This window comes from Canis lupus, chromosome 24 (genome assembly GCF_003254725.2).
Source record: "Canis lupus dingo isolate Sandy chromosome 24, ASM325472v2, whole genome shotgun sequence".
NCBI classification, from domain to species: Eukaryota; Metazoa; Chordata; class Mammalia; order Carnivora; family Canidae; genus Canis; species Canis lupus.
In genome coordinates this window covers 44,426,543-44,448,198 of record NC_064266.1, presented here as the reverse complement: position 1 = coordinate 44,448,198, position 21,656 = coordinate 44,426,543, and the positions used below count along the sequence as shown (strand labels likewise).

Here is a 21,656-nt window from a genome sequence, read left to right as displayed (position 1 = left end):
ACTTCTCAGAGCATCCAGCCCAAAGTGAGACCCACCCCCCAACCCCCCTACGCCCCCTACGCCCCCACGCCTCCTCCCCAGCACCTGCTCAGCATCTCTGCAGCCCCACCAGGGCCCTGATCTCACGGGCTTGTGCCCACACTCACTGGTCTGCGGCCCCACTCCCCACTGGGCAGAAAGCTCTAAGTGCACGGGGCCTGGGGCCCCATCCACCTTGTGCCTGGCACACAGGAGGCGCTCAGGATCCCTGCAGAAACACCGATCTGCTTTCATGCTCAACAAGGAGAACTGGCCAATCAGCTTCTTGGTCGGGGGGTGGGGGTTAAGAAATTATTTGTAAAATGTATAAAAAGTGTGAGTGAGGGACCTGTTGCCGCCAAGGGCTGTGTCTCCGCCATCCTCGGAGCCGGGAGTCTGCACTGCCAGAGGCGGGGGAGGAGACGGGCCCGGGGCCTCCGGGGACAGGACGGCAGCAGCCTGAGACCGGCACGTTCCCGCCCGGTCCCCAGGGCCCGGACTCCTGCCACCAGCACAGCTCTCACTGTTTCCAGCTCAGCGGCAAGGCCAGGCGGGAGCAGAGATGCGGCCTCCCCTGAGGTCTGCTCTTTGGGGCACGGACCTCCTTCCCATTTACCAAGGACACCCTGTCACGCGGGAGCCAGACCCGAGCCCGGCTGCCAGGGCTCACACTCCAGTTCCGTGGGCTGCCGGCCGCGTGACCTGGACTGGCTTCCCCTCCCTGAGATGGGCAGGCCCCCCTGAGAGCACTGGCTCTGAGGGCTCGGTTGGTCACTCCTTGCTACTATCATGTCAGGGCCCACCACAGGTGTCATCTGTGATCCAACACAGCCCAACTTCCCACCGAGCAGGGACTGGCAGGGTGTAAGGACGCAGCCCCAGGTGAGTGAGGGAAGGAAGCTGCTGGGCCCTTGGGGGGGCGGGCGTTGGGGTGGGAGTTCCCCGATGGGCAGCCTCTGCGGGGGGAGTGGGGAGCGGCTGGCTGGGGCTTCCAGTAAGAAGGGATGCCTCCAGAATCCAGGCCACGAGGAGGGCCCTGACCCTCCGATCCGCCCGGGGGGCTCCCAGGGACGCAGGCCCAGTGTCATCGGAGAGTGTTGGGAGCCTGTTGCCCCACCCTGCCCCGCAGGGACCCCGAGACTGGTGCGCCCCGGGGGTTTGGGTGGTGAGGGGTGACAGGTGTGTCCCGGGACCAGGACCGGGGATGGAGGTGACCTGAGAAGTGGAACAGCTCCTGCCAGCGAGGCCCACAGAGCTCAGCCCGCCCTCCCGTGGGGGCCGGAGGCCGACGTGCTCACCGAGCAGCGTGATGACCCAGGCGCCAGCTCCCTGTCCCCCATGCTCACCGGACGTCGTCTGCTTCAGTTTTTCGTTTTTCTTCTTCCTCCATTTCCAGGGTTTGAAGATCCTGCCCAGGGTGGCCAGCTTGCTGCTCCTCCTCACCGGGGGAGTGCGGATCCCTGAGACCAGATATTCGGAGCGCGCTGGGGGGGCTTGGTCCATCTCATCTGGAAGGGGAACACCAGGGTGATCACCACTCCTATGTGACTCCGCAGGGGGGCAGGTTGCCGAGGTGACTGCTCACCCAAGGGGCCACTGATGACCCTCCAAACCCTGGGGCTCACTCGCATGGGAGCCAGCACCTGACCTGGGTGCTCTACTTCCCTCCAGTGGAAGCCCTCCCCCCGGGACCCACCCTGCAACTTGGCATTTGGCCACAGCAATGTGAAGACGTCTCAAATTTCCCATGAACTCTCTCCCACCCCAGGACCTTTGCTCATGCTATGCCCCTCACCCATGCTGTTCTCCTCAGCTTTTTGCTGTAAGCACTTCACCTACCCGGCTAAGTCTGACTTTCTCTGCACACCTCCACCTTCTCCTGTCCCAGACGAGGTTCAGAGCCTTGCCTCAGGCTCCTGAGGCTACCTGTGCTTCAGGCATCCGGGAGCAGCAAGGGAGCCTGGGGGCCTGCCCTCCCGCTCAGCCATCAGCTCTCTGTCTCGGACCTCAGCACAGCCTGGCCGTGGTCCTCACACAACAGCTGCAATAGGGGTTGGTCCGTGAACGGGCAAAGGGAAGTGACCCTCCTTCGGGTCCCTTGCTCAGAAAACCAGGCCGTGTTTGCACTCTGGGGGACACACAGACACGGACATCCGAGGACGCCCACAGTGCGTCTGTCACACACGAGGGACTGGTACCATCAACAGGCCACTGGCTACGTCATTGACCGGCCTTCCCTTGTGACCCGTGTACCGACACGGAAGAAAATAAAGCAGATCTGGGCTGCAGAGACGCAGCTCGGCTGACGTAAATCAGTAAGTCCTGAAAATCAGCACGTGGGGTGCCTGGGGGCTCAGTCAGTGAAGCATCTGCCTTCGGCTCGGGTCATGATCCCAGGGCCCTGGGATCGAGCCCCACGTCGGGCTCCCTGTGCAGCGGGGAGTCCGCTTCTCCCTCTCCCCCTGCTTGTGCGCTCGCTCTCTCTCTCTCTCTCTCAAATCAAATCTTAAAAAAAAAAAAAAAGAATCAGCACGCAAACTCACACAGCATCTGCCAGCGAGGCGCGTAAGGGGGTCGCGCCCCTGAGCTTGCTCGTCTGTGCGGAGCACAGGTCCGGGGCCCTCCCGCGTCGCGTCGGAGGACCCCTGCTACTGGGGGCCCGCGGGCGGGACACATGAGCTTCAGCGCCGGCCCTCAGCAGCGTAGGGTGTGTTCACGCTTTAAGACAGAAGATTAGTTGGAACAGAAAACAGTGCGGCGGCGGACAGGACGGGCGACCTGGGGGAGCCGCGACAGAGCCACCCGCGGCGCCTGCTGCTCGGCCACAGTCCGGCGCAGCTCACGCAGAGCTCAGGCCAGTGCCCGCCGCTTGGAGGGAGGGCTCCAGTCTCTCCCCCCGCCCCAGGGCAGGGCCGGGCCCCAGTGCCCGAAGCCTTCACCTCTCAGGATCCCTTGGGCACACGTTCAGACACTCGCGGTGCCCCCAGCACGGCTGCTGGCAGGACACCCGGTGCACGTATGCATATGCTCATGCACGCTTGCACACACACGCACACTCCTCCACACCCAGTGGGTTCATTGCCTCACTGCTAGCCGCGCAGAGGGGCGGGGAGCCTGAGGTTCCCGAGCCGAGAAGCTTGTGGGGGGCAGGCAGGGGACGCCGGCAGAGCAGGGCTGCGGCGAGGCTGTAGCAGGATGGTGAGCGGGGCCAGGCCGTGCGATGGGCCGGGCGCCCCAGGACCCAGCCTGTGCCCCACATGATGAGCGCCCCGGGGATGCGCGGCCCCGGCGAGGAGCAGCCAGGCCATCCCCGAGGTCTGACGCCTGTCGGCAGCCCAGGGCTCACGGCAGGGCCCCCGCCCCCCTAAGCCTCAGCTCCCTCCTCTGTAAAATAAAGAGAACGGCCATCCCCAATGCCTAGTGTTGAAGGAAGACTCAGGGTGACCACAGGGGGTCACGGGGCCTGGAAGGCTGGGTAAACCCGTTTCGGACACAATTCGTTGAGCGTCTGCTCCGGCCCATGTAAAAGAACATCATCTCTGTTTCAAGACTGTGCAGACACTCGGGTTACCAGCGCTGCTAGCGTAGGTGCCTCCCGGTACCAGTTTGCAGTCATTCGTAGGACACAAGGGACGCAAGAATTATTACGGCGTGAAACCTAGTCCCTGCGTATTCCAGGTCAGAACTGCCTTAGTTCACCTCACAACAGGTCTGAGATGCAGACTATGATCATACCCCTCGTACAGGTGAGCACACTGAGGCTCGGAGCCGTGGGCCACTCGTGGACTCACGGAGCGAGGAAATGCGGGACGTCGGGCATGACTGACTGAGCGGCCTGACTCCAGAGGACCCCCCTCCGCCCTTGGATCTCCAAGCTGCTTCTGGGGGTGACCATGCACAGTTATCTCCAAGAGGAGGACACCAACGAAAGGCATAGAGCAGGACCATCCCAGCCACCCGGGGGGTGCAGCCACTCTGTCACTGTGAAGGGGAGTTAACTGTCGGGTGGAGACTGTCCACAGGCGGTCAACACAGCAACCCGTGTGGATGAACAGGCCTAGGGGTGTCCTGTTAGAGAAAGAGACTTGGTTGAGCTTGTTTCCATGGGTGGGCCCAGCACCCAGCACCCAGGAGGCGCCCAGGAAGTGTGGGCCGGGGAGCCGGGGAGCCCAAGCCGCCCCCACGTCCCCGGAGGCCAGGCAGGAGTGGCCCCAAGAGCTGCCATCCTGGGGGAAGGGAGTGGCGACACCCCAGCCTCCAGGGACCGTTGTCCTCACTTGGGTTATACCTCACGGAGGGCAGGCGGCAGTTCCCAGAAGCACGGGGCCCCCAGGGTGAGCAGCTGCAGAAATCCAGGAGGTCTGGACAGGCCTGAGAGACGGCACGTGGGCCCCGAGGAGGGCACATGGTGGCCGAGCTCCCTGGCAGCCGAAGCAAAGAGGAGCAGCACGTGGAAGGAGCCATGTGTCCGACCCCGAACCCCACCCCTCGGGCTACCCACATCTCGGGGACCTGGGTCCAGGCCACCTGCAGCTGCCTCAGATGCCCCACGGAGTTCTCAGCAGCCTCCCCCGGTCCCCTGCCACCTTATGAACACAGCTCTGGTCACCTCCGTGTCCTGCACGTTCCCCGCCCACCCCCCTGTGGCACGAAGGGCAGGCTGACCGCCAGGTGCCCACCCGCTCAGCTCGGCCCCCGACTCTGTCACCATCATGACTGCAACATTCGTGACACGCTTTGGACACCGGCCCCGGGCGGTCGTGAAGGACACAGGGGCTCCACCTGGGCACTGGTTCACGTGCTGGCTGGCTCCCTGCCTCGCTGCCAGGGACGGGGGTGCCTGTCCTGCATCCTCGCCCCTGCCCTGGCCTCGGGGGGAGCTGAGCGCTTGGGACGGCCCCAGTCCTTGGCTGTGCAGCCCTGGGGCTCACCTGAAGCAGTGGAGGGTGCAGAGGGGACAGTGCGTCCCCCTCCTCCCCATCCCCATCCATTCCACCTTCCTCCTCCCCATCCTCTCCCTCCCCACCCTCTTGCTGCCCCCTCCCCGTCCCCATCCTCTCTACCCTCCTCCTCCTCCCCATCCTCTTCCTCCCCACCTTCCACCTCCTCATCCCCTTCCTCCCTGACTTCCTCCTCCTCCCCATCCTCTACCTCCCCATCCTCCTCCCCCTCCCTAATCCCTCCCTCCCTGCCCTCCTCCTTGTCCCCATCCTCATCCTCCCCACCCTCCTCCTCCCCACCCTCCTCCTCCTCCCCATTCTCTCCTTCCCCACCCTCCTCCTCCTCCCCATTCTCTCCTTCCCCACCCTCCTCCTCCTCCCCATCCTTTCCCCCTACACCCTGCTATGGAGAATTCCCAGAGGTGCGGACACACTAGCAGATCCTCTGGCCTCTAAGTAACACAGTGGTGCCATCGTAGGGCCACCTCTGCCACCTGTGAACCATTAGCAGTTAATTAATGAAAAGTGTGTCCCCACATCTGTGTGAGGAAGTAACACACGCCGCCACAGGGCAGGGGGGCCTCCCAGCATTCCCGAAGGATGGAGGGGGCAGGCAGGCCACCCACTGATGTGAGACACCTGGAGGGGAAGGTCACATGCCGCCACAGGGCAGGGGGGCCTCCCAGCATTCCCGAAGGATGGAGGGGTCAGGCAGGCCACCCACTGATGTGAGACACCTGGAGGGGAAGGTCCCTGACGTGCCCAGGCCCTCCTGGTCCCGTGGGGGCCTCACTGTCCGCTGGCACCAACCCTGCCCACCTCTTCCACCGGTGGAGCCCACAGACATACAGGCAGGCACTGTTCTAGAACAAGGCAGGGAAGGACAGCAGCGCCACCATGACTGAGCTCACTGGGCTCGCGGGCTGAGGCACGGGGCCAGCTCCTCTCTTCCTCCCACCCCTCCATCCCAGCTCTGATGGCTCCTGGCTCTCATCCTGGGACGTACTGTGCATCGTCCCCTGTCTTTCCCGCCGGGACACACAAAGCCCTCTGAGAACAGGAGCTGTGGCCGTCTGTTCACCGCCAGCCCCTGGCATCTTTACTGGTGCCTGGTCCCCAGGCGGTTCTCGAAGAAACACCTGCTTGGCCAGGGAACTGGGATGTGGAGCCCCCGGGCTGGAGCCTGGATCTGGCCCCCGTCCATCTGACTCCAAAGTCCACTCCTTTGTGACCTGGGGCATTCCTGCTTCCTCACCTTCTATCCACTGGCTCCCGTCTCCCTTTCCCTTTCCTCAGAACACCACAGAAGGCAACCCCCCCCCCCATGATTACTGGGCGCCACCTGCAGAGCTGCCGGCCTCGTGGGGAAGGCGGGAGCCCCCCGCATCAGAGAACACCAATGCCCCTTTGGTGCCCATTCACTCACTCGCAGACTCATCCGTTGGGCATCAGCCGAGGCCTGCGGAGAGCCAGGGCCGCCCTGCACGAAGCTCACTTGCTCATGGAGCAGCAGGAAGACACACAGAGAGAAACGCCGAGGGCATTTCAGAACTTAGATCAGGACGTGGGATCCGGGACCAGAGAGCGGGGCTTCTGCTTCCTCAGTGAGCCTTCCTTGCCCACAAGACTCCATCGGGCGATACGCCGAGACCGCCTCCTACGAGACAAGCACCTGCCGGGTGTGAGGCAGAGCAAGAGGTGCTGCACAGCCCCCTGCCCTGCAGGGTCCGCTGACCACGGAGAAAACCGGGATGCCTGCAATCACCAGGAAGAGCCGCGTCGGGGGTGGGGGTGGGGTATGCCTGCAGAGGGCGCAATTCTTCCAGCCTGGGTGACCTGGGGGGCCAGGTGGGGGCCGGGGGCGGTGAGAATTCAGAAGGCTGCTGGGGGCGCAGGGGAGGCAGCAGGTGATACTTGGTTTGGGCCTTGGAGGTTGACAAGGAGTTGAAGAAAAAGTGCAAATCCACCAAAACGTGACAGGACGTGGTATGTGGGGCACGGGAAATACGGCAGAGAGGAGCACGACCCGACGTCCCCAGCCTCTGAGGTTCAAAAAAAGCCCAGCAAAATCTCCACATGGGAAATTGAGATGTGCATGGAGATGCCAACCTTCGGCAGTGCCGATCAATCACACACACACACACGCAAATACACCTGCACAAGACTGCCCTCTAGTACCCGCGGCCCTGACTACACGTGATTGGAAGAACATAATTTCAATATAAAGATGATATATTCTTCATCATCTTCTAACTGAAAGTATATCGATAAGAGAAAAAGTAACAATGCTGCGTCGTCGTTGGTGTCACCCCCTGGCCAGCGTGGGTCTGTGCCCTTGGATCCGAGCACCATCAGCTGGAGCTCAGGGCTTCTGGAAGGGGCGGGGGGAGGGCTGCGTGGGACCAAGACAGAAGCCCTGCAGGGGGGCAGGCATAGGGGACCAGGCCTCGAGAGTGTCACGTGTGTGGACAGCCGCAGGCAGGGAGGCCCTGGGAGAGGGGACAGGTGGGGTGAGGGTGGCGGGCCGGCACAGAAAAGAGGGAGGGATCCAGAGAGGTGCTGAGACAGAGTCCTCCTCAGAGCCAGGACATGTACGGGCACCTGCTATGTCATGTGACAAGCCCATCCAGAGCCCCTAACACAAACCAGCTCATTCCATTCCTAGCCAGACCGGAGGCGGCTGGTCACTATTTTCATCACCCACATCACAGGAGGCAAACGGAGGCAGAGAGACATGAAATGATTTTCCCAGGTCACGCAGCTAAGGTGAGAGTACGCTCGGAAGTCAGGACATCAGCCACAAAGCGCCTCGTCCCAGCCCCCCGCACCAGACTACGCGGAGCAGACGATGACCGCACTGCTGTCAGGGAGACAGGGTGCGGGGTGGAAACAGGGCTGGAGCGGAGACCGTCGTCAGAGCAGCACAGAGCAAAATCACGGCGTCTGGCGTCAAAGACCGATGGCCTGTGTCCAGGCTGCAAAAGATGTGGCTTGACGGCCGTCTGGGAAGAAGTACTGGGTTTTTTACTTGGCCCATCACCCAGAATGGGTCTCAGCCTCCAAAAACCAAATTTCCAAAATGGACTTTAAGTCTCCCAGAGGTGAAAGTATTGCTAGTCTGACCCTCTCCACTCCTCCTGGAAAATTCTTGAGCAGCCACCGAGGAGCAGGACGTCTGGGGAGTGCTGATGAATACAGGCAGAACCAGGCCACACCCCAGCACCTTCCAGGAATCAGGGGTCCCGGGGCGGGCAGGGGGCCGGCAGGGAGGCAGGAAGAAGGGTGGATCCATTTAAAAGGAGAGAGGAACGTCTAAGGGTCTAAGGGCCGGTGGCTGCATTCCCAGGACCTCTGCAGGCCTTCCTACAGCTCTGCCCGCCTGCCCAGCGGAACCTGCGCTTGTTCACAGCCCCCGGGGGGGAGGCCACCGCCTCTCCGGCACAGGGGCCCTGGGCACCCCCACAGCAGGCTCCCCGCACCCTCCCCGGGCACCTGGCACGGCTGCCAGCACGTGCAGTGAATGAATGAAGGAGTGAGCGAACTGATGCATGAATGACTGATTCCTGCGGTGGGAAAAAGGAAGTGGAATCAGAATGCAGGTCACCGGTTAGCACCGCGACCTGGGTCACCTGGGCACCCCCACTGGCAGGGCACCCCCACCGGCGGGGGATAATGAGGGCTCCTAAGCATTGCTGCCTCCCCCCTGCTACGCATTTGAGTGAACAGTGGGCCCCGGAAGCTGATCGCAGGAGCAGGCAGTTTTGAACGCCCGGGGTGGGGCGGCGGGGGGCAAACTCCTCAGCGTCCTGGGTCCCAGCGAACAACCCCAGGAGGCAGGGACTACATTTCCAGTTCCATTGCACATTTAGGAAGAGGACGCTGTGGGGGGTAGGGAACCCGGGTAGGAAGTCACACGGCTGATGAGCGGCAGGCCCGGCCCGGGAGCCCAGGCTTTCGGATGCAGAGCTCACCAGTGGGGCATGACAACAGGCTTCCCCAAGTTCCCCGGAACCCAACATGGGAGATGCTCTGTGGAGGAAGGCCCACCAGAACACACCATGTGCATGAAAAGCCCTCCCCGAAGGACCGCCACCTATTATCACAGCAAGCAAAGGCTCTGAGCAGTCCTGCCGCAAGTGACTCCGTTCGTACGCAGGCTAATCAGGCAACCCCTTGCCGCCCAGACAGCCGCAACCACACCCGGCCTGGCGCAACCATGCACTTGGAGCAGTAGGCGTGAGAGCAAGCAGTCTAAACGTGCCCCTGCTCAGCGGCGTTCATGGCAGTTCATTTTTGGAATATGAACGTCTGGTCCCCAATTATTCTGCATCCCAAAGAGAACGGGGATTCTCTAAGACCTCTGCACAAGTTGGACCTCAAAGCCTCCCACCTCCCTGAGCTTCCCCCCACCGCCCGAGGCCCCTACACAGCAAGAATGCAAATACGAAGACCAGGCAACGGGCACCGTCTCTGCCCCGACACCCGTGGAGAGACCACGGCAGCACTAAAGCGGCTTCTTTCTTCCTCGCGAGTTATTGTGGAAAAACCAGCACATCTGATGAGAAGGCCCATCTGTTTAGTATCAAGCCCACAACTCTGCCAATGGTCGCTGGTGTCTGCCAGACATATGGCCAGTTCTCCGAGTGAAAATCAGCTCAAATCTGTAAATCGAGGGAGTCTGAAAAGGCTGCGTGGAGTCTGGAACTTGGAATGAAAGCGCGAGGAGGATGGGGTCAGGGAGGAGGACCAGGAGGATCCCGAGAACCGCCTTTGCCGCTCCCCGCTCTGGCGTTGGCTGGCGTCGGGCTTAGCGGGCCGCTCCGTATCTGCACGTCCGCGAACTCTTACAAAAATTATTCAGCAAAGGACCCCACAGACTCTGCTTTCAGAGACGGCCCCCTAAAGATCGTCTTCAACGGAGGAAAGAAAACCGGGCGTTCCAGAGACAGGATAAACTGTAAAACAACCCACGGGGAGACGTCAGCATCGCAACTGCAAATCCAGACGAACAATATCGACGAAGCCCGAGTTCCGGCCTGGACATTTCTACACCAAAGTGTAATTCGAGGTTCTTATATGCCAGTCAAAGCTTAAGGGCAGATGTTAATTTAAAAAAAAAAAAAATGCACCAAAAAAAAAAAAAAAAAGCATGCTTTAGCATTTTTCAGAGGAATTAAACACATTTAAAAGCCGGGAAGATTCTGAGCCCATAGGTTGGTTATTTGAAAATGTGTTCCACGTTCATTTTGCTGAGGTCAGGGACAGGCAAATGTTCAAAAGTTCTCTGTAAAGGGCCTGGCAGCGCCTACGTATCTCGGGCTTCGAGGGCCACACAATCTCTGTTGTGACCACCCAGCCAGCGCATGAAAGCCGCTGGAGAGGATACCCAAGTGAGTCGGCTCGGATATGTTTTAATAAAACTTTATTTATAAAAACCAGTGGAAGACAGATTTGCCCTGTGGACCACCGTTTGCCAACACCTGCCCTCGGCGGTCCGTTCGGAAATGTCTTCTGGGATAAAGGGGCCACTGGACGCTCGGAGAAGGAAGAGGGTGAGAAGGGATGGTGTGGGCTCAAGGTCCCTTACCTTTGCTCCCACTCCCGACCCCTGGGGGCCGGGCTAGTGTCACCCCCATCCTCCAGCTCTGCAGCCTCTGACTGGTTGCCCGGCATCCGCTAAGCCTGCCCTGCTAAGCAGACAGGGCTGTGCATCACTTCCCTGCTTAACATCACAGGGGCCGTTAGGGCAAAACACAAGACCCCCACAGTGACCCCAGATGCTGGTGTCTGCTTCCATGAGCTTATCTCAAACCGCACCCCCTCCTTACTCCACCGACGGCTGCCTCTCTTCCGCTTCCCTGAGCTCAAGCTCTCCAGACACAAGGCTGCCCCCATGCCAATCCCTCTAGAGGCAACATTTTTCCCTTGACGAACTCCTACTCATCCCTCACGGTCCCATCCTCCATACCCACTGCAGGCTTCCGATCACGCTTTTCACCACAGACGTCAGTGCAATTTAGAATCAGCTATTGATTTGCTCACTAGCTGAATGTCCATCCTGGCTGTCTGACCAGGAGAGCAGGGACCAAGTGTGTCCCAGGTGCCTGCCTCCGCAGGCCCTAAATCAGAACCCAGGGGGGCCCAGAGAGGGCCCCATGAGCATCTGAGAAGCAAAAGGAAAGGAGACGCCAACTCCTCCATGTTTGAGCTCCCAGCCCCTTCCTGTGCGTGCACAGCTGACGTTCATAATCCTACAGGACAAGACATGTTTCTCAGGATTGGCCAAGTTGTGCTCCTTCCCGAATGTGCTGACTTTGTAGCCACCCCGTGCTTTTGCCGACGCGGCCTCCTCCCGGCCCCTCGTGGTTGATCCTGGGCCGCCCCTGAGAGCAAAGGCTGCTGTGCCTGAGAACCTGCAGTGTCTGTACTTCTGTTGTCGCCACAGGCCCCGGCCCGGCCCTCTGCTCCCGGGCGGCTGTCACGGAGGTCACGCCAAGGTGGAGGCAGCCCGGCAAGCCGGCGGGTCCACACGCTTGCCGGGAACACGCCCCGGCCAGTGACACCTGTCTGCTCAGAGCACGCTCGGGGCCTCAGGCTGCTGTTGGGGCACAGCCCCGGGTGCCCCCCACCCCAGGAGGGCCAGCCCCCGCTGACGGATACACAGTTACCCTGGACCCCAGCCACTGCTCTCCAGCACCGCAGGGCCCCCGGCAGCTGCTCTGCTGGGGCGGCCAGCTCTGCCCACATCGGACCCCTTTCCTGAGCATCTTCTCTGGACCCAGACCTGACCCTGCCCTGCCAGGCCCGGGCTCCGGGGTGGGGGCGGCAGCGACATTATGGGTACACCAGATGTCACCATGTCACTCCCTGCCTCTGTTGCCGCTCATCTGCCACCCTGCTGGTCCCCTTCAGGGCACCCAGGTCCCTGCCGGCCTGACCCGGGGTCACGCCACAGCACATCCCCTTACCCGGCCTCACGCCGCTCAAACCGCTCCAGTGGCCTCCGCTGGCATAGAGCAAATTCCCGCCGTGCTCCTCAGCCCCGGCCTCCCCTCCCTGCAGCTGCAGCCCCTGGGGGGAGCCATGCACTTGGCCCCCCAAGGGGCCCTCTGCCTCCTTCGGTCCCTCGGTTTGGGGGTGCCAGGCTGTCCTCTCCGGGACGGCCCGGCTCTGCGGGGTGCTCCCTCGGGACTCTCCCCCCTGGGGAGGCTCCGGCGACTGGGCCCGCAGCAGGTCCCCGAGAGACCGTGGGAGGGGTCAGAGAAGGGGCGGGCGGTGGCGGGGCACTCAGCGGGGGGCTCAGAAATATCGAGGGCGAGCGCTGTGCCACCGCACGGACGCGCCGCGGGCTCTTTCTGCCTCCAGCGCGGCGCTGCCGCGGATATTCACGGCCAAGCTTCTGCTTGAAGACCCTTTCTGATTCCTTGGGGGGACCGCGCGGGAGGGCGACTGTCAGGTCTCGGCTCTGGGTCTAACCGTGTGTCCCGCGGGGCTGCATCGTCTTACACGGCCAGGGGGGATGACGCACTGACACACGCCACCATGTGAAGCCGAGCGGGAGCCGCAGCCACGGAAGACGTGTCCACGGACGGGAAAGCACCAGAATAGGTGAACACGGATCAGGGGGTGCCAGCGCTGGGGCAGGGAAAATAGGGGCGGTGGCTGTCGGGCAGAGCTTCCGCCCAGGTGATGAGAAAGTTCTGGAATCAGAGCTTGCACGACCATGTGAATGTACTGCACCACAGAACTGTATCCTTTAAATGGTTAAAATGTTAATTATAGGGAGCACCTGGGTGGCTCAGTGGGTTAGGCATCCGACTCTTGGCTTTGACTCGGGGCATGACCTCAGGGTCCTGGGATCAAGGCTCTGCGCTCAGCACGGACTCTGCTTGAGATTCTCTCCCTCTCCCCCTCCCACTCGTTTTTTTCTCTCTCCCCCCCACTCTAAAATAAATAAATCTTTTTTTTAATTTTAAATGTTAAATTTAGGTATTTTAAATATTAAATTTAGGTCATTTTACCTCTATTAAAACAAAAAGCACATCCTGACCCAGCGGAGCTCTCCGTCATGCCATAAAGCCAGGGTCAGACCAATAACACCGACCTCTAAGAGCAGTGGTTTCTAGGCAGAGCAACGTGCAAACAGTCCTGTACTTTTCCATTCACCAGCATCCTGAGGTGGTGTGACATGGTGCCGAGGAAAGCCACGTCCCGGAGAATAAATCACACAATTATTCCAGCCCCAGCAGGTCTGCACCGAGCCGAGCTGCCTCCCAATGTACTTAATGCCAGCTCGCTTCCCGGCCCGGCTCCGCCTTCACACACATCAGCCCAGCCCTTCGCTGAATCAGGACTCGGGGGTCCAGTAGAAAGCTGGTCGGGATGCCAAACGATAACCCACATACATACGGACTGTGATTCATGCAGATTTGAAAGAGCCATAAAACCACAAAGTCTCACACAAACTTTGCAATTACCCTAAATTAAAAATGTGTTAAGGATCACAAATTTCAAAGCACTCTGGCTGGGCTGGAGCTACTGCCACGTGGAAGCACTGCATCAGCTGACAGTCAAAAACATTCTCCTGTGTCAGAGCACCCCAGAAATTGTGCAAATTCTGAACTAGGCAGCATGGCCAGGAAGGCGTGGGCAGGATGCTGGATGTGAACTGACCCTGGGGCAGGCTCCCCCGGGTCCCTGCGGTCCTTACAGCACGACTGCGGGCCCTCCCGGCTTCCCTGTGAACGAGGACGTAGTGCTGGGGGTTGACATGACCTGGCTGACTCGAAAGCCCGGCCCCCTTGCCTCCACTGGAGACAAACTCAGGAGCTGCTCATGCTCCAGAATCCCCTGGGGGATCAGCTGCCTTCTGCACAGCTTTGCCTGAATCCACATCTACTCGGCCCCTTCCTATTATTCCCTATGTGAGTCCCCATTTCTGTTTCTCCTGGGACCACTTTCTAACGAGTTACTTGGTCTCAGACCCACATCCCAAGGTCCCCCTGCCATAAACCCAAAGCAAAAGCACATCTACCCTGTGCCCGGGGCAATGGAGGCATTGCTAAGCAAAACTAGACACAGTGCCTGCCCTCACTGGGCTCACGGCCTACCTGGGCTCTCGGTCTACCTGGGCTCACTGCCTACCTGGGCTCTCAGACTACCCGGGCTCTCAGACTACCTAGGCTCATGGCCTACCTGGACTCTCTGTCTTCCTGGGCTCACTGTCTAACTGGACTCACTATCTCTCGGGCTCACAGCCTACCTGGTCTTACTGTCTAACTGGACTCATTGTGTACCTGGGCTCACAGTCTACCTGGGCTCACAGCCAACCCGGGCTCACAGACACACAGCATCGGTCAAAGAATTGAATTTATAACTGCACTGTGACAGCCTAGGTAAGGTTCTTTAGGTGTCTGAGGGCAGGCAATGGAGGACTGGACAAATGTCCTGGAAGAAATCTGACTCAAGCTCAGATGACAATGAGTTGAGGTGAGCACTTTCCATTTAGGAAAACCCAGCGTGTGAAGCCACCTGAAAAGGGGCAGCTTAGAGTATTTCACATCCACATCTTTCTCCAAAACATCTGCACTGCCCACTGAGCTTGCATTGCCATCAAGAGCCATGTGCCAAAGAGACAAGTATAGCCCAGAAGGGCTAAGTGACTGGCCTAGGCTCACACAGCACCGGGTGACACCCTGGATACGAACACCAGGCTTCACATCTCACCAGGTAAAGGAGATTTCCATGTATCTCCGCTGCTCACCCACCCCCGAGACCAGACCAGAGCGCTACAGGGCACACACCTTGTCCGGCTTTTTTTGCAAACTGCACATACTCTGAGGACCCCAAGATGATCCCAGTCCTCGCCATGCAAATGCCTTTTTCAAAAGTCATTATTCTCAAACTCCCTTCATAAGCATCAAATGTTCAAAGGTCTTTGGTCACAGTTTCCAGACTAACGGATGAATCCCCATGTGGAAGTTTAAATGCACTATTGGAACGGAGTCCCTGGGGGCCGCTCAGGTCTTGGCCTCAGAAATAATTTCCTTCCTCATCCATTAAGTAAATGAAGTGAAGCTTGAGCTCCTCAGTCCTCCCGGGGGGTTGAAATGAACCCGGAGGAGGAGGGAACGCAAGGACGCGGCTCTGAAGGCGTCTGACCCTCAGGAGCACAGGGCGTCGGGTGCACTGCTCCTCATGCAGCCGGGAGCCGGTGGGCGCGATCTCGGGGTGCCGGGGTCATAAATCACCAGGGCAGGTGTGCCGGAGCGTGTCAGAGGTGTTCGGGGACGACCAGAGGCGTGGCTGAGGCTGTGAGAAGTTATAACCCTCAGCACCCAGCTGCCGGGAACGTCAGGTGTGCGGCCGCGGGGAGGACCAGTCGGGCGGTTTCTCGAGCCGTCACCCAGAGTCACCATCTGACCACTCCCAGGTGTTCGTCCCAAAGAACTGAAAATACAGGTCCACACACAAAACCCGTCCACAAACATTCATAGCAGCATGACTCAGCACAGCCAGAACGTGGGGAGAAAACAATCCAAGCTTCCACGAGCTGATGAATAGATAAGATACAGTCCGTCCACGCAATGGAACGTTATTCAGCCACATGAAGGAAGGACGGACACTCACCCTACGCGGATGAACCTTGGAGTCACAGAAGACCACATGTTGTATGGTTGCATTTATACAAACCGCGGTGCTGGTGGCACAGCCCTGGGAACATAAAACCACTAAGTCGTATGCTGCCTGTGCGTGACTCGTCCGGCTCGTGGATTAGACCTCGATTAAGCTGTTAAGAAACACCAGATGGTCGGGGCCGGCCCGCATCCTCTGTCCGCTCCATCTCTGAGCTGGTTGAGGGCCACGGGGGTCCTTCCCCACCTCCCTGGATGGCAGTCTCTCAGGACAAGTGGCCCCCAGGACGCAGGACCTCCACCCACAGCTGTGGGCCTCGCCACCGCCCATCAGGAGCTCCGTCTCAGAGCAAGTGGGAGCACGTGCCAACACGGCCCAAAGCCGCCCGAGTTCCTCTCCCCACCACGGACTCGCTCAAGTCAACTCACCATCTCCCGTAGCAAGAGCTCACCCCCTCCACCCATCCCGCCTTCCACGCTTGCTGTTCCACACTCCACTGGCTGCACAGAAGCACAGAGATGGTCAAAATTACAAATATGGGGCTCCCGGGGGGCTTAGCGGTTGAGCATCTGCCTTCGGCTCAGGGAATGACCCCAGGGTCCTGGGATCGAGTCCCGCATTGGGCTCCCCGTAGGGAGCCTGCTTCTCCCTCTGCCTGGGTCTCTCCTTCTCTCTGTCTCTCATGAATAAATAAATAAAATCTTTTTTAAAAATTACAAATCAGGTGCTGCCACTCTCTGCTTAAACTTTCTACTGGCTTTTCCCCATTTGGGATCAAACCCAAACTCCTTGAGGACCCTCTGGCTTCCCCTTGGCACCTTTTCCACCCCCTTCCCTCCATTCCAGCCACACTGACCACACTCTGCATGCCTGGCTGGTTGCTGCCTCAGGGCCTTTGCACCAGCTGCCCCTCTGTCTGGAACGCATTCCCCCAACATTGCCACATTGCTGACTCCTCATCCCCAAATCTCGACTGCACCAGTGTGTACCAGCGTGCCATCCCTCCACACCCACCTCCCTCACATGGCTTTCTTATACCTTTCACAGCTCACTCTGAGACTTCACTTTGTTTCACTTTCTCTGGGGCACATATTGCTCTCTGAGGTTGCATCATGCGTTAACCTATTGGCTTTTCTGCTGGAATACAAGCTCCTGGAGGGCAAGGACCCTGCCTGTCCAGCATTAGACACCAAGGGCGGTAAGGACTCAATGTATTTCTGCTGGATGCCAGGCACCCCCCGGCTCAAAGTCAGCTGCCCCCAGAATGGGAGCCCAGGAGGCGCCCAGGGTCCTCCCCGGGATCTGGTCTTGCCTACTCTTGGCCTCATCACCGATCACCCGAACAGACTGGCCACTTGCTGACTTTGCTGGATTTCTTGCTGGGATGCCTCCGCCGAGCACAGAGCCAGCCGTCCTGCTCACCAGCACCCATCAGGGCAGAGCCCTGCACACAGTCAGTCCCCAGGGGGCGGGGACGCCTCCTGGGAGAGCAGTGGCCCATCCTGCACAGTGTGGTGCCACCACACCTGCCGAGCTTGGGTGCCACAGCTTGTGGACGCAAGCCCTGGCGAACTGCCCAAATGTGGACAAGTCACGTGGCCTCTCAGAGCCTCAGAGTCCTGACACCTGTGCAGAGGGTGACGCAGCCCCCACCACATGGGGCTGCTGTGAGGGCCAGGCACGCGCGCGTGTGCAGGGGCGCGGCGTGGTGTCTGGCGTTCACAAGCTCCAGTGTCCCCCCACCCCCACACGCACACACACCTGCCTCGCTGTGGGTCTTTCCAGGCCCCTTGCTGGCCCTCCAGTGTCACAGCCTCTGGCACACAGGAGGACTCGATACACACCTGTCAGGTGCACGAAGACCCCACAGAGATCCTGGGCAAAGTCACACGGTTTTCAAGGGAATCACAAAAAAGCAAAGCAACACTTTGATCAAGTGTTTAATGTTTGGCCCTGTGTCCTTGGGGGACCGACAGAGATGCAGCTGTCAGGCCACAGTGCACGGCCGGCCCCCCAGGAAGCAAAGGGGAGGGCAATGAGAGACCTCAGGGAGAGGTCACGGCCTCCACCTGCCTGTCCACAGGAGCCTGTGGCCTCCTCCTGGGGGCTTGTGATGTTTACTGATGTGCATGTGTCCCCAACACGGCCCTGCCAGGAGTCAGCAAGCCACCGTGGGGGGTGGAGGCCGCTGTGGGGGTGGGGGCCACGGGGTGGGTGGGGGCCCACCATGGGGGTGGGGGCCGAGGGCCTCCCCACCCCACAGTCACCGATTCACCCACGGTCACCAATTCACCTGCAGCACCGGGGGCTACACACTAACTGGGGAGACAAAAAAAGCGTATACATGGACACATTAAATTTTCATGAGGTCTGATAGGTTCTTCTCTGGGGAAGGAGGGTCCTCCTGATGACACTCCTGTCCCCAGGGAGGTGGAGGGCTTTCTGGTGACAACAGCCTTCGTGGGCCAACCTCCGTGCCCTGGCCCCGAAGCCGCTCACGACAGAATAGGCCGGGATGCCGCCTTCCTTCTGAAAACACAGCCATGCGAAGTGCTGCTCTGCATATTCCTCAAAGTCCAATTCCATTGACTGCATCAGATTGAACCGCTGGAAGCGCCCAACAGCCGGCTGTCACCGCTTCCAGAAGTGGCAGCTTTCTATACAGGTCGACCTCGTCTAAGCTGAAAGCGGATGTCACTCTCTAACGAAATACAGAGATGAACGTGACCGGGCTTGTCGGAGAGCTTTATCCTACCCCGTCAACAGGGGCCGGACTGAAATTTGAGGAACGAGCCACGCGGGGACCAGGCAAGGAACCCGGGGGCCTGGACACGGCTCCCGGGGTGGGGGGGCGCGTGGCCTGGGAGAGCGCATACCCACACAGACGCGGGTGCCGGCTGCAGGCCTGGGGGACGCCGTTGCAGATCTTCCAGGCGAGAAAAAGTCTCAGGAAGAGAGACAGGAAAAGGAGAATCTTTGCTCCCCGCCACCCACCTGCAAGGCTGCTCCAGCCACCCGGCTCCTAAGAACACGGGAGGACGTGGCAAAGCCAGGTTTCTCAGCACCCGGGACCCGTCCCCTAACCTCGTAGGGACCCCTGGGCGGGAGAGCCGCTGTCCAGAGGATGTGACTCCATCCACCGCCATGTGAAAGGGGCATGAAGGATGACACGTACACTCAGAGAGCTGCCTCTCAGACCCGGGGTGCCCTGACCTTTCCCAGGTTTCCTCAGGCTTCGGGAGGAATTCTCCAGGACACATCTTTACAACAAAATTCTTTGTTACCCACATCATTTTCTTGCTCAGCGACCTCTAAGGAGGGCCAGAGCCGCACACTGTGGTTCACATCAACCAGAGCTGCTGGGCCGCGTGGGGAGTGCAGGCCGGGCAGGTGACTCCACCTCCCTAGGGTTCCCCCCCCCCCCCGCCCCCTGGGCACAGGCAGTGACACTGGCTCCCTTGCAGGGCTATCCTGACAATCACAGGAGACGAAGCACTCACAGCAGCCCCTCCACCGGGAATTAAGACCTAACCGGCGTGGAAAATTCAGGGGACCGCATCCACGTCGATATCCCAGGTGGGCTGCTCTGCTCCAGTTTGGCACTGGGGGAAACTGGTCTCTCTGAACTATTTCTGATGCTGCAGGCAATGAGCTACAAAGATCTCAACGCAAATGTCAATTTTAAATAGTTAGCCGGCTATTTTCATTATCAAGATCGTTAATCCTGCCGAAAAGGATACAATGAATAAAACACTCAAGGATTCTTTCAATTTTTCATGAAAACAAAAAATAACCATCTCTGTACTGCTGGTGACAGAAACAGAATGAGCGTAGGAACAAAGTAACTTCTGAAATAATTTCACTGTGATGACTGTTTTTGTCTTCCCCTGTGAGGGAAGCAAACTTCAATTACCCTTCTTTCCTTCATTCATTAATTCCACCGACACTAGCAGAGCAACGCACGGTGGGCACGGGGACCCATGTGGGAAGCAAGCTGGATTTGGTCTTCATCTGCATTGGGTTTTGGTGGTTTTTTTTTTTTTTTTTCATTTTTTTTATAACCTACTAATGTCCTTCAAGAACCCTTTAGGAAGGAAGGTTCTTAAGAAGTTCACATTTATTGAGCACCTAGCATGTGCCTGGCCTTTCATGGGCACAAGGACTTTACTCTTGAGCGGGATGAGCAGAGCCTGTGTCCCTAGGAAGCACCACAATTTGGTGAGAACAAGTGACATTAAAACAGCAATAATCGGGCAGCCCGGTGGCTCAGCGGTTTAGCGCCGCCTTTGGCCCAGGGCCTGATCCTGGAGACCCGGGATGGAGTCCCTCGTCGGGCTCCCTGCATGGAGCCTGCTTCTCCCTCTGCCTGTGTCTCTGCCTCTCTCTCTCTCTGTGTTTCTCATGAATAAATAAATAAAATATTAAAAAAAAAAAAAAAGCAGCAACAATCGGGACACCTGAGTGGGTCAGTGGTTGAGCGTCTGCCTTTTGCTCAGGTTGTGATCCTGGGGTCCGGGGACCGAGTCCCCCGCAGGGAGCCTGCTTCTCCCTCTGCCTGTGTCTCTGCTTCCCTCTGCGTGTCTCTCATAGAATAAATAAATTACAACCTTAAAAAAAAAGCCCAAAACCAATAATCACATGATTAAACTGTGTGTTTGTAAAGTGCCGGGTGGGAAGAGAAGGGGGCTCTGAGCCTGTGGCCTGAAGAGCCTGAGTGGCTGTGTTACCGTGTCTTTTATTTCCCGTATTCTAATGCTCTGACATCTAGAGCTTTACTGCCCCTGGAGGGACTGCCCTCCCCAGCCGACCCAGAGCCCCACCCCAATGGGCTTCCTTACGGGGTCTACCTCTGGGCCACTATCCACTTGCCCAAACACCCCAGGGCCAGACAACTGGGAGCCCACTGGAAATATTCAAACGAGCCCCCCCCACCCCCGGGCCTGCTTACTCTGCCTCACCTGTTGCTTCTCGGGACACCACGATAAAGGCTCCTGTGGACATCTTCCCCTGGCTCCCTGGCCTCCCTGCCGTGGCTGTCCCCTTCTCTCCAGAACTGTAACAAACTATCTTTCCAATGGCATTTGTAGGCCTCCAATTCTCTATTCATATATTACTTTCAAGACAGCAGCCAGCGAAGCCCTCACTGAAGAAGTGACCTGTAGGGAAGTGCAGGGCTCGCAGAGGAAGGGTGACAGTGGGGGCAGAGCGTAAGTGCCCTGCGGACGTGGGGTGCAGCACACCCGAGAGCCTGGAAACACAGGAGGAGGCCAGCAGGGCGAAGGGGTCAGGGCCAGCACATGGGGTGGGGGTGAGGGCTCCTTAGTGCAGGGACACACACTCTCAACCTGGCGCAAAAACGCTTCTTTGTCTTGGAGGAAACTCCCCGGCACACGGCCTCTGGGCTTGGCTCCTATGATGCCCTTCATGCCCAGCATCGGCTGGGGCGCTCAAACACACAGGATATTTTTTGCTAAAATGACTGAATCCTGGGATGCCTGGGTGGCTCAGCGGTTGAGCATCTGCCTTCAGCCCAGGGCATGATCTCGCGGTCCTGGGATCGAGTCCCTCATCGGGCTCCCTGCATGGAGCCTGCTTCTCCCTCTGCCTCTGTCTCTGCCTCTCTGTGTCTCTCATTGATAAATAAAATCTTTTTTAAAAAAATGACTGAATCCTTCCCACGAAGGGGAAATGTGGGCAGGTACCTCTGCTTCTACCTGTTTTGGTTTTCCTTACTTTGCAACCATTTAAGAAGGATGTCACCTTTTTTTTTTTTTTTAATCTTTAAGTATCTGCTGAAGCATCACTTGGATTGACAGCCCCTCCAAGCTCTTAAGGAAGAAAAAATATCAGCCTTGGAGGGAATAAATGAAGATGGAATCTATTTCTTTTTTTTAAGATTTTATTTATTTTTTTGAGACAAAGAGAAAGAGAGAGAAGGAGCAGGAGTGGGGAGGAGGGGCAGAGGGGGAGGGAGAAGCAACGCCCGGCTGAGCAGGGAGCCCAACTCGGGGCTTGAACCCAGTACTCTGAGATCATGACCTGAGCCAAAGGCAGACACTTCCT

At 58.8% G+C, this 21,656-nt stretch overlaps 1 protein-coding gene across 2 annotated transcripts in view; it reads right to left on the bottom strand.

The window, feature by feature from the left end:
* PHACTR3 (phosphatase and actin regulator 3) overlaps positions 1-21,656 on the bottom strand; it is a 210,133-nt gene that overhangs the window by 91,001 nt on the left and 97,476 nt on the right. For both annotated transcript variants that reach the window (XM_025470572.3, XM_025470574.2), the window contains exon 2: positions 1,365-1,526. In XM_025470572.3, the coding sequence (XP_025326357.1) occupies positions 1,365-1,526 (162 nt within the window). The remainder of the gene's footprint in view (positions 1-1,364; positions 1,527-21,656) is intronic.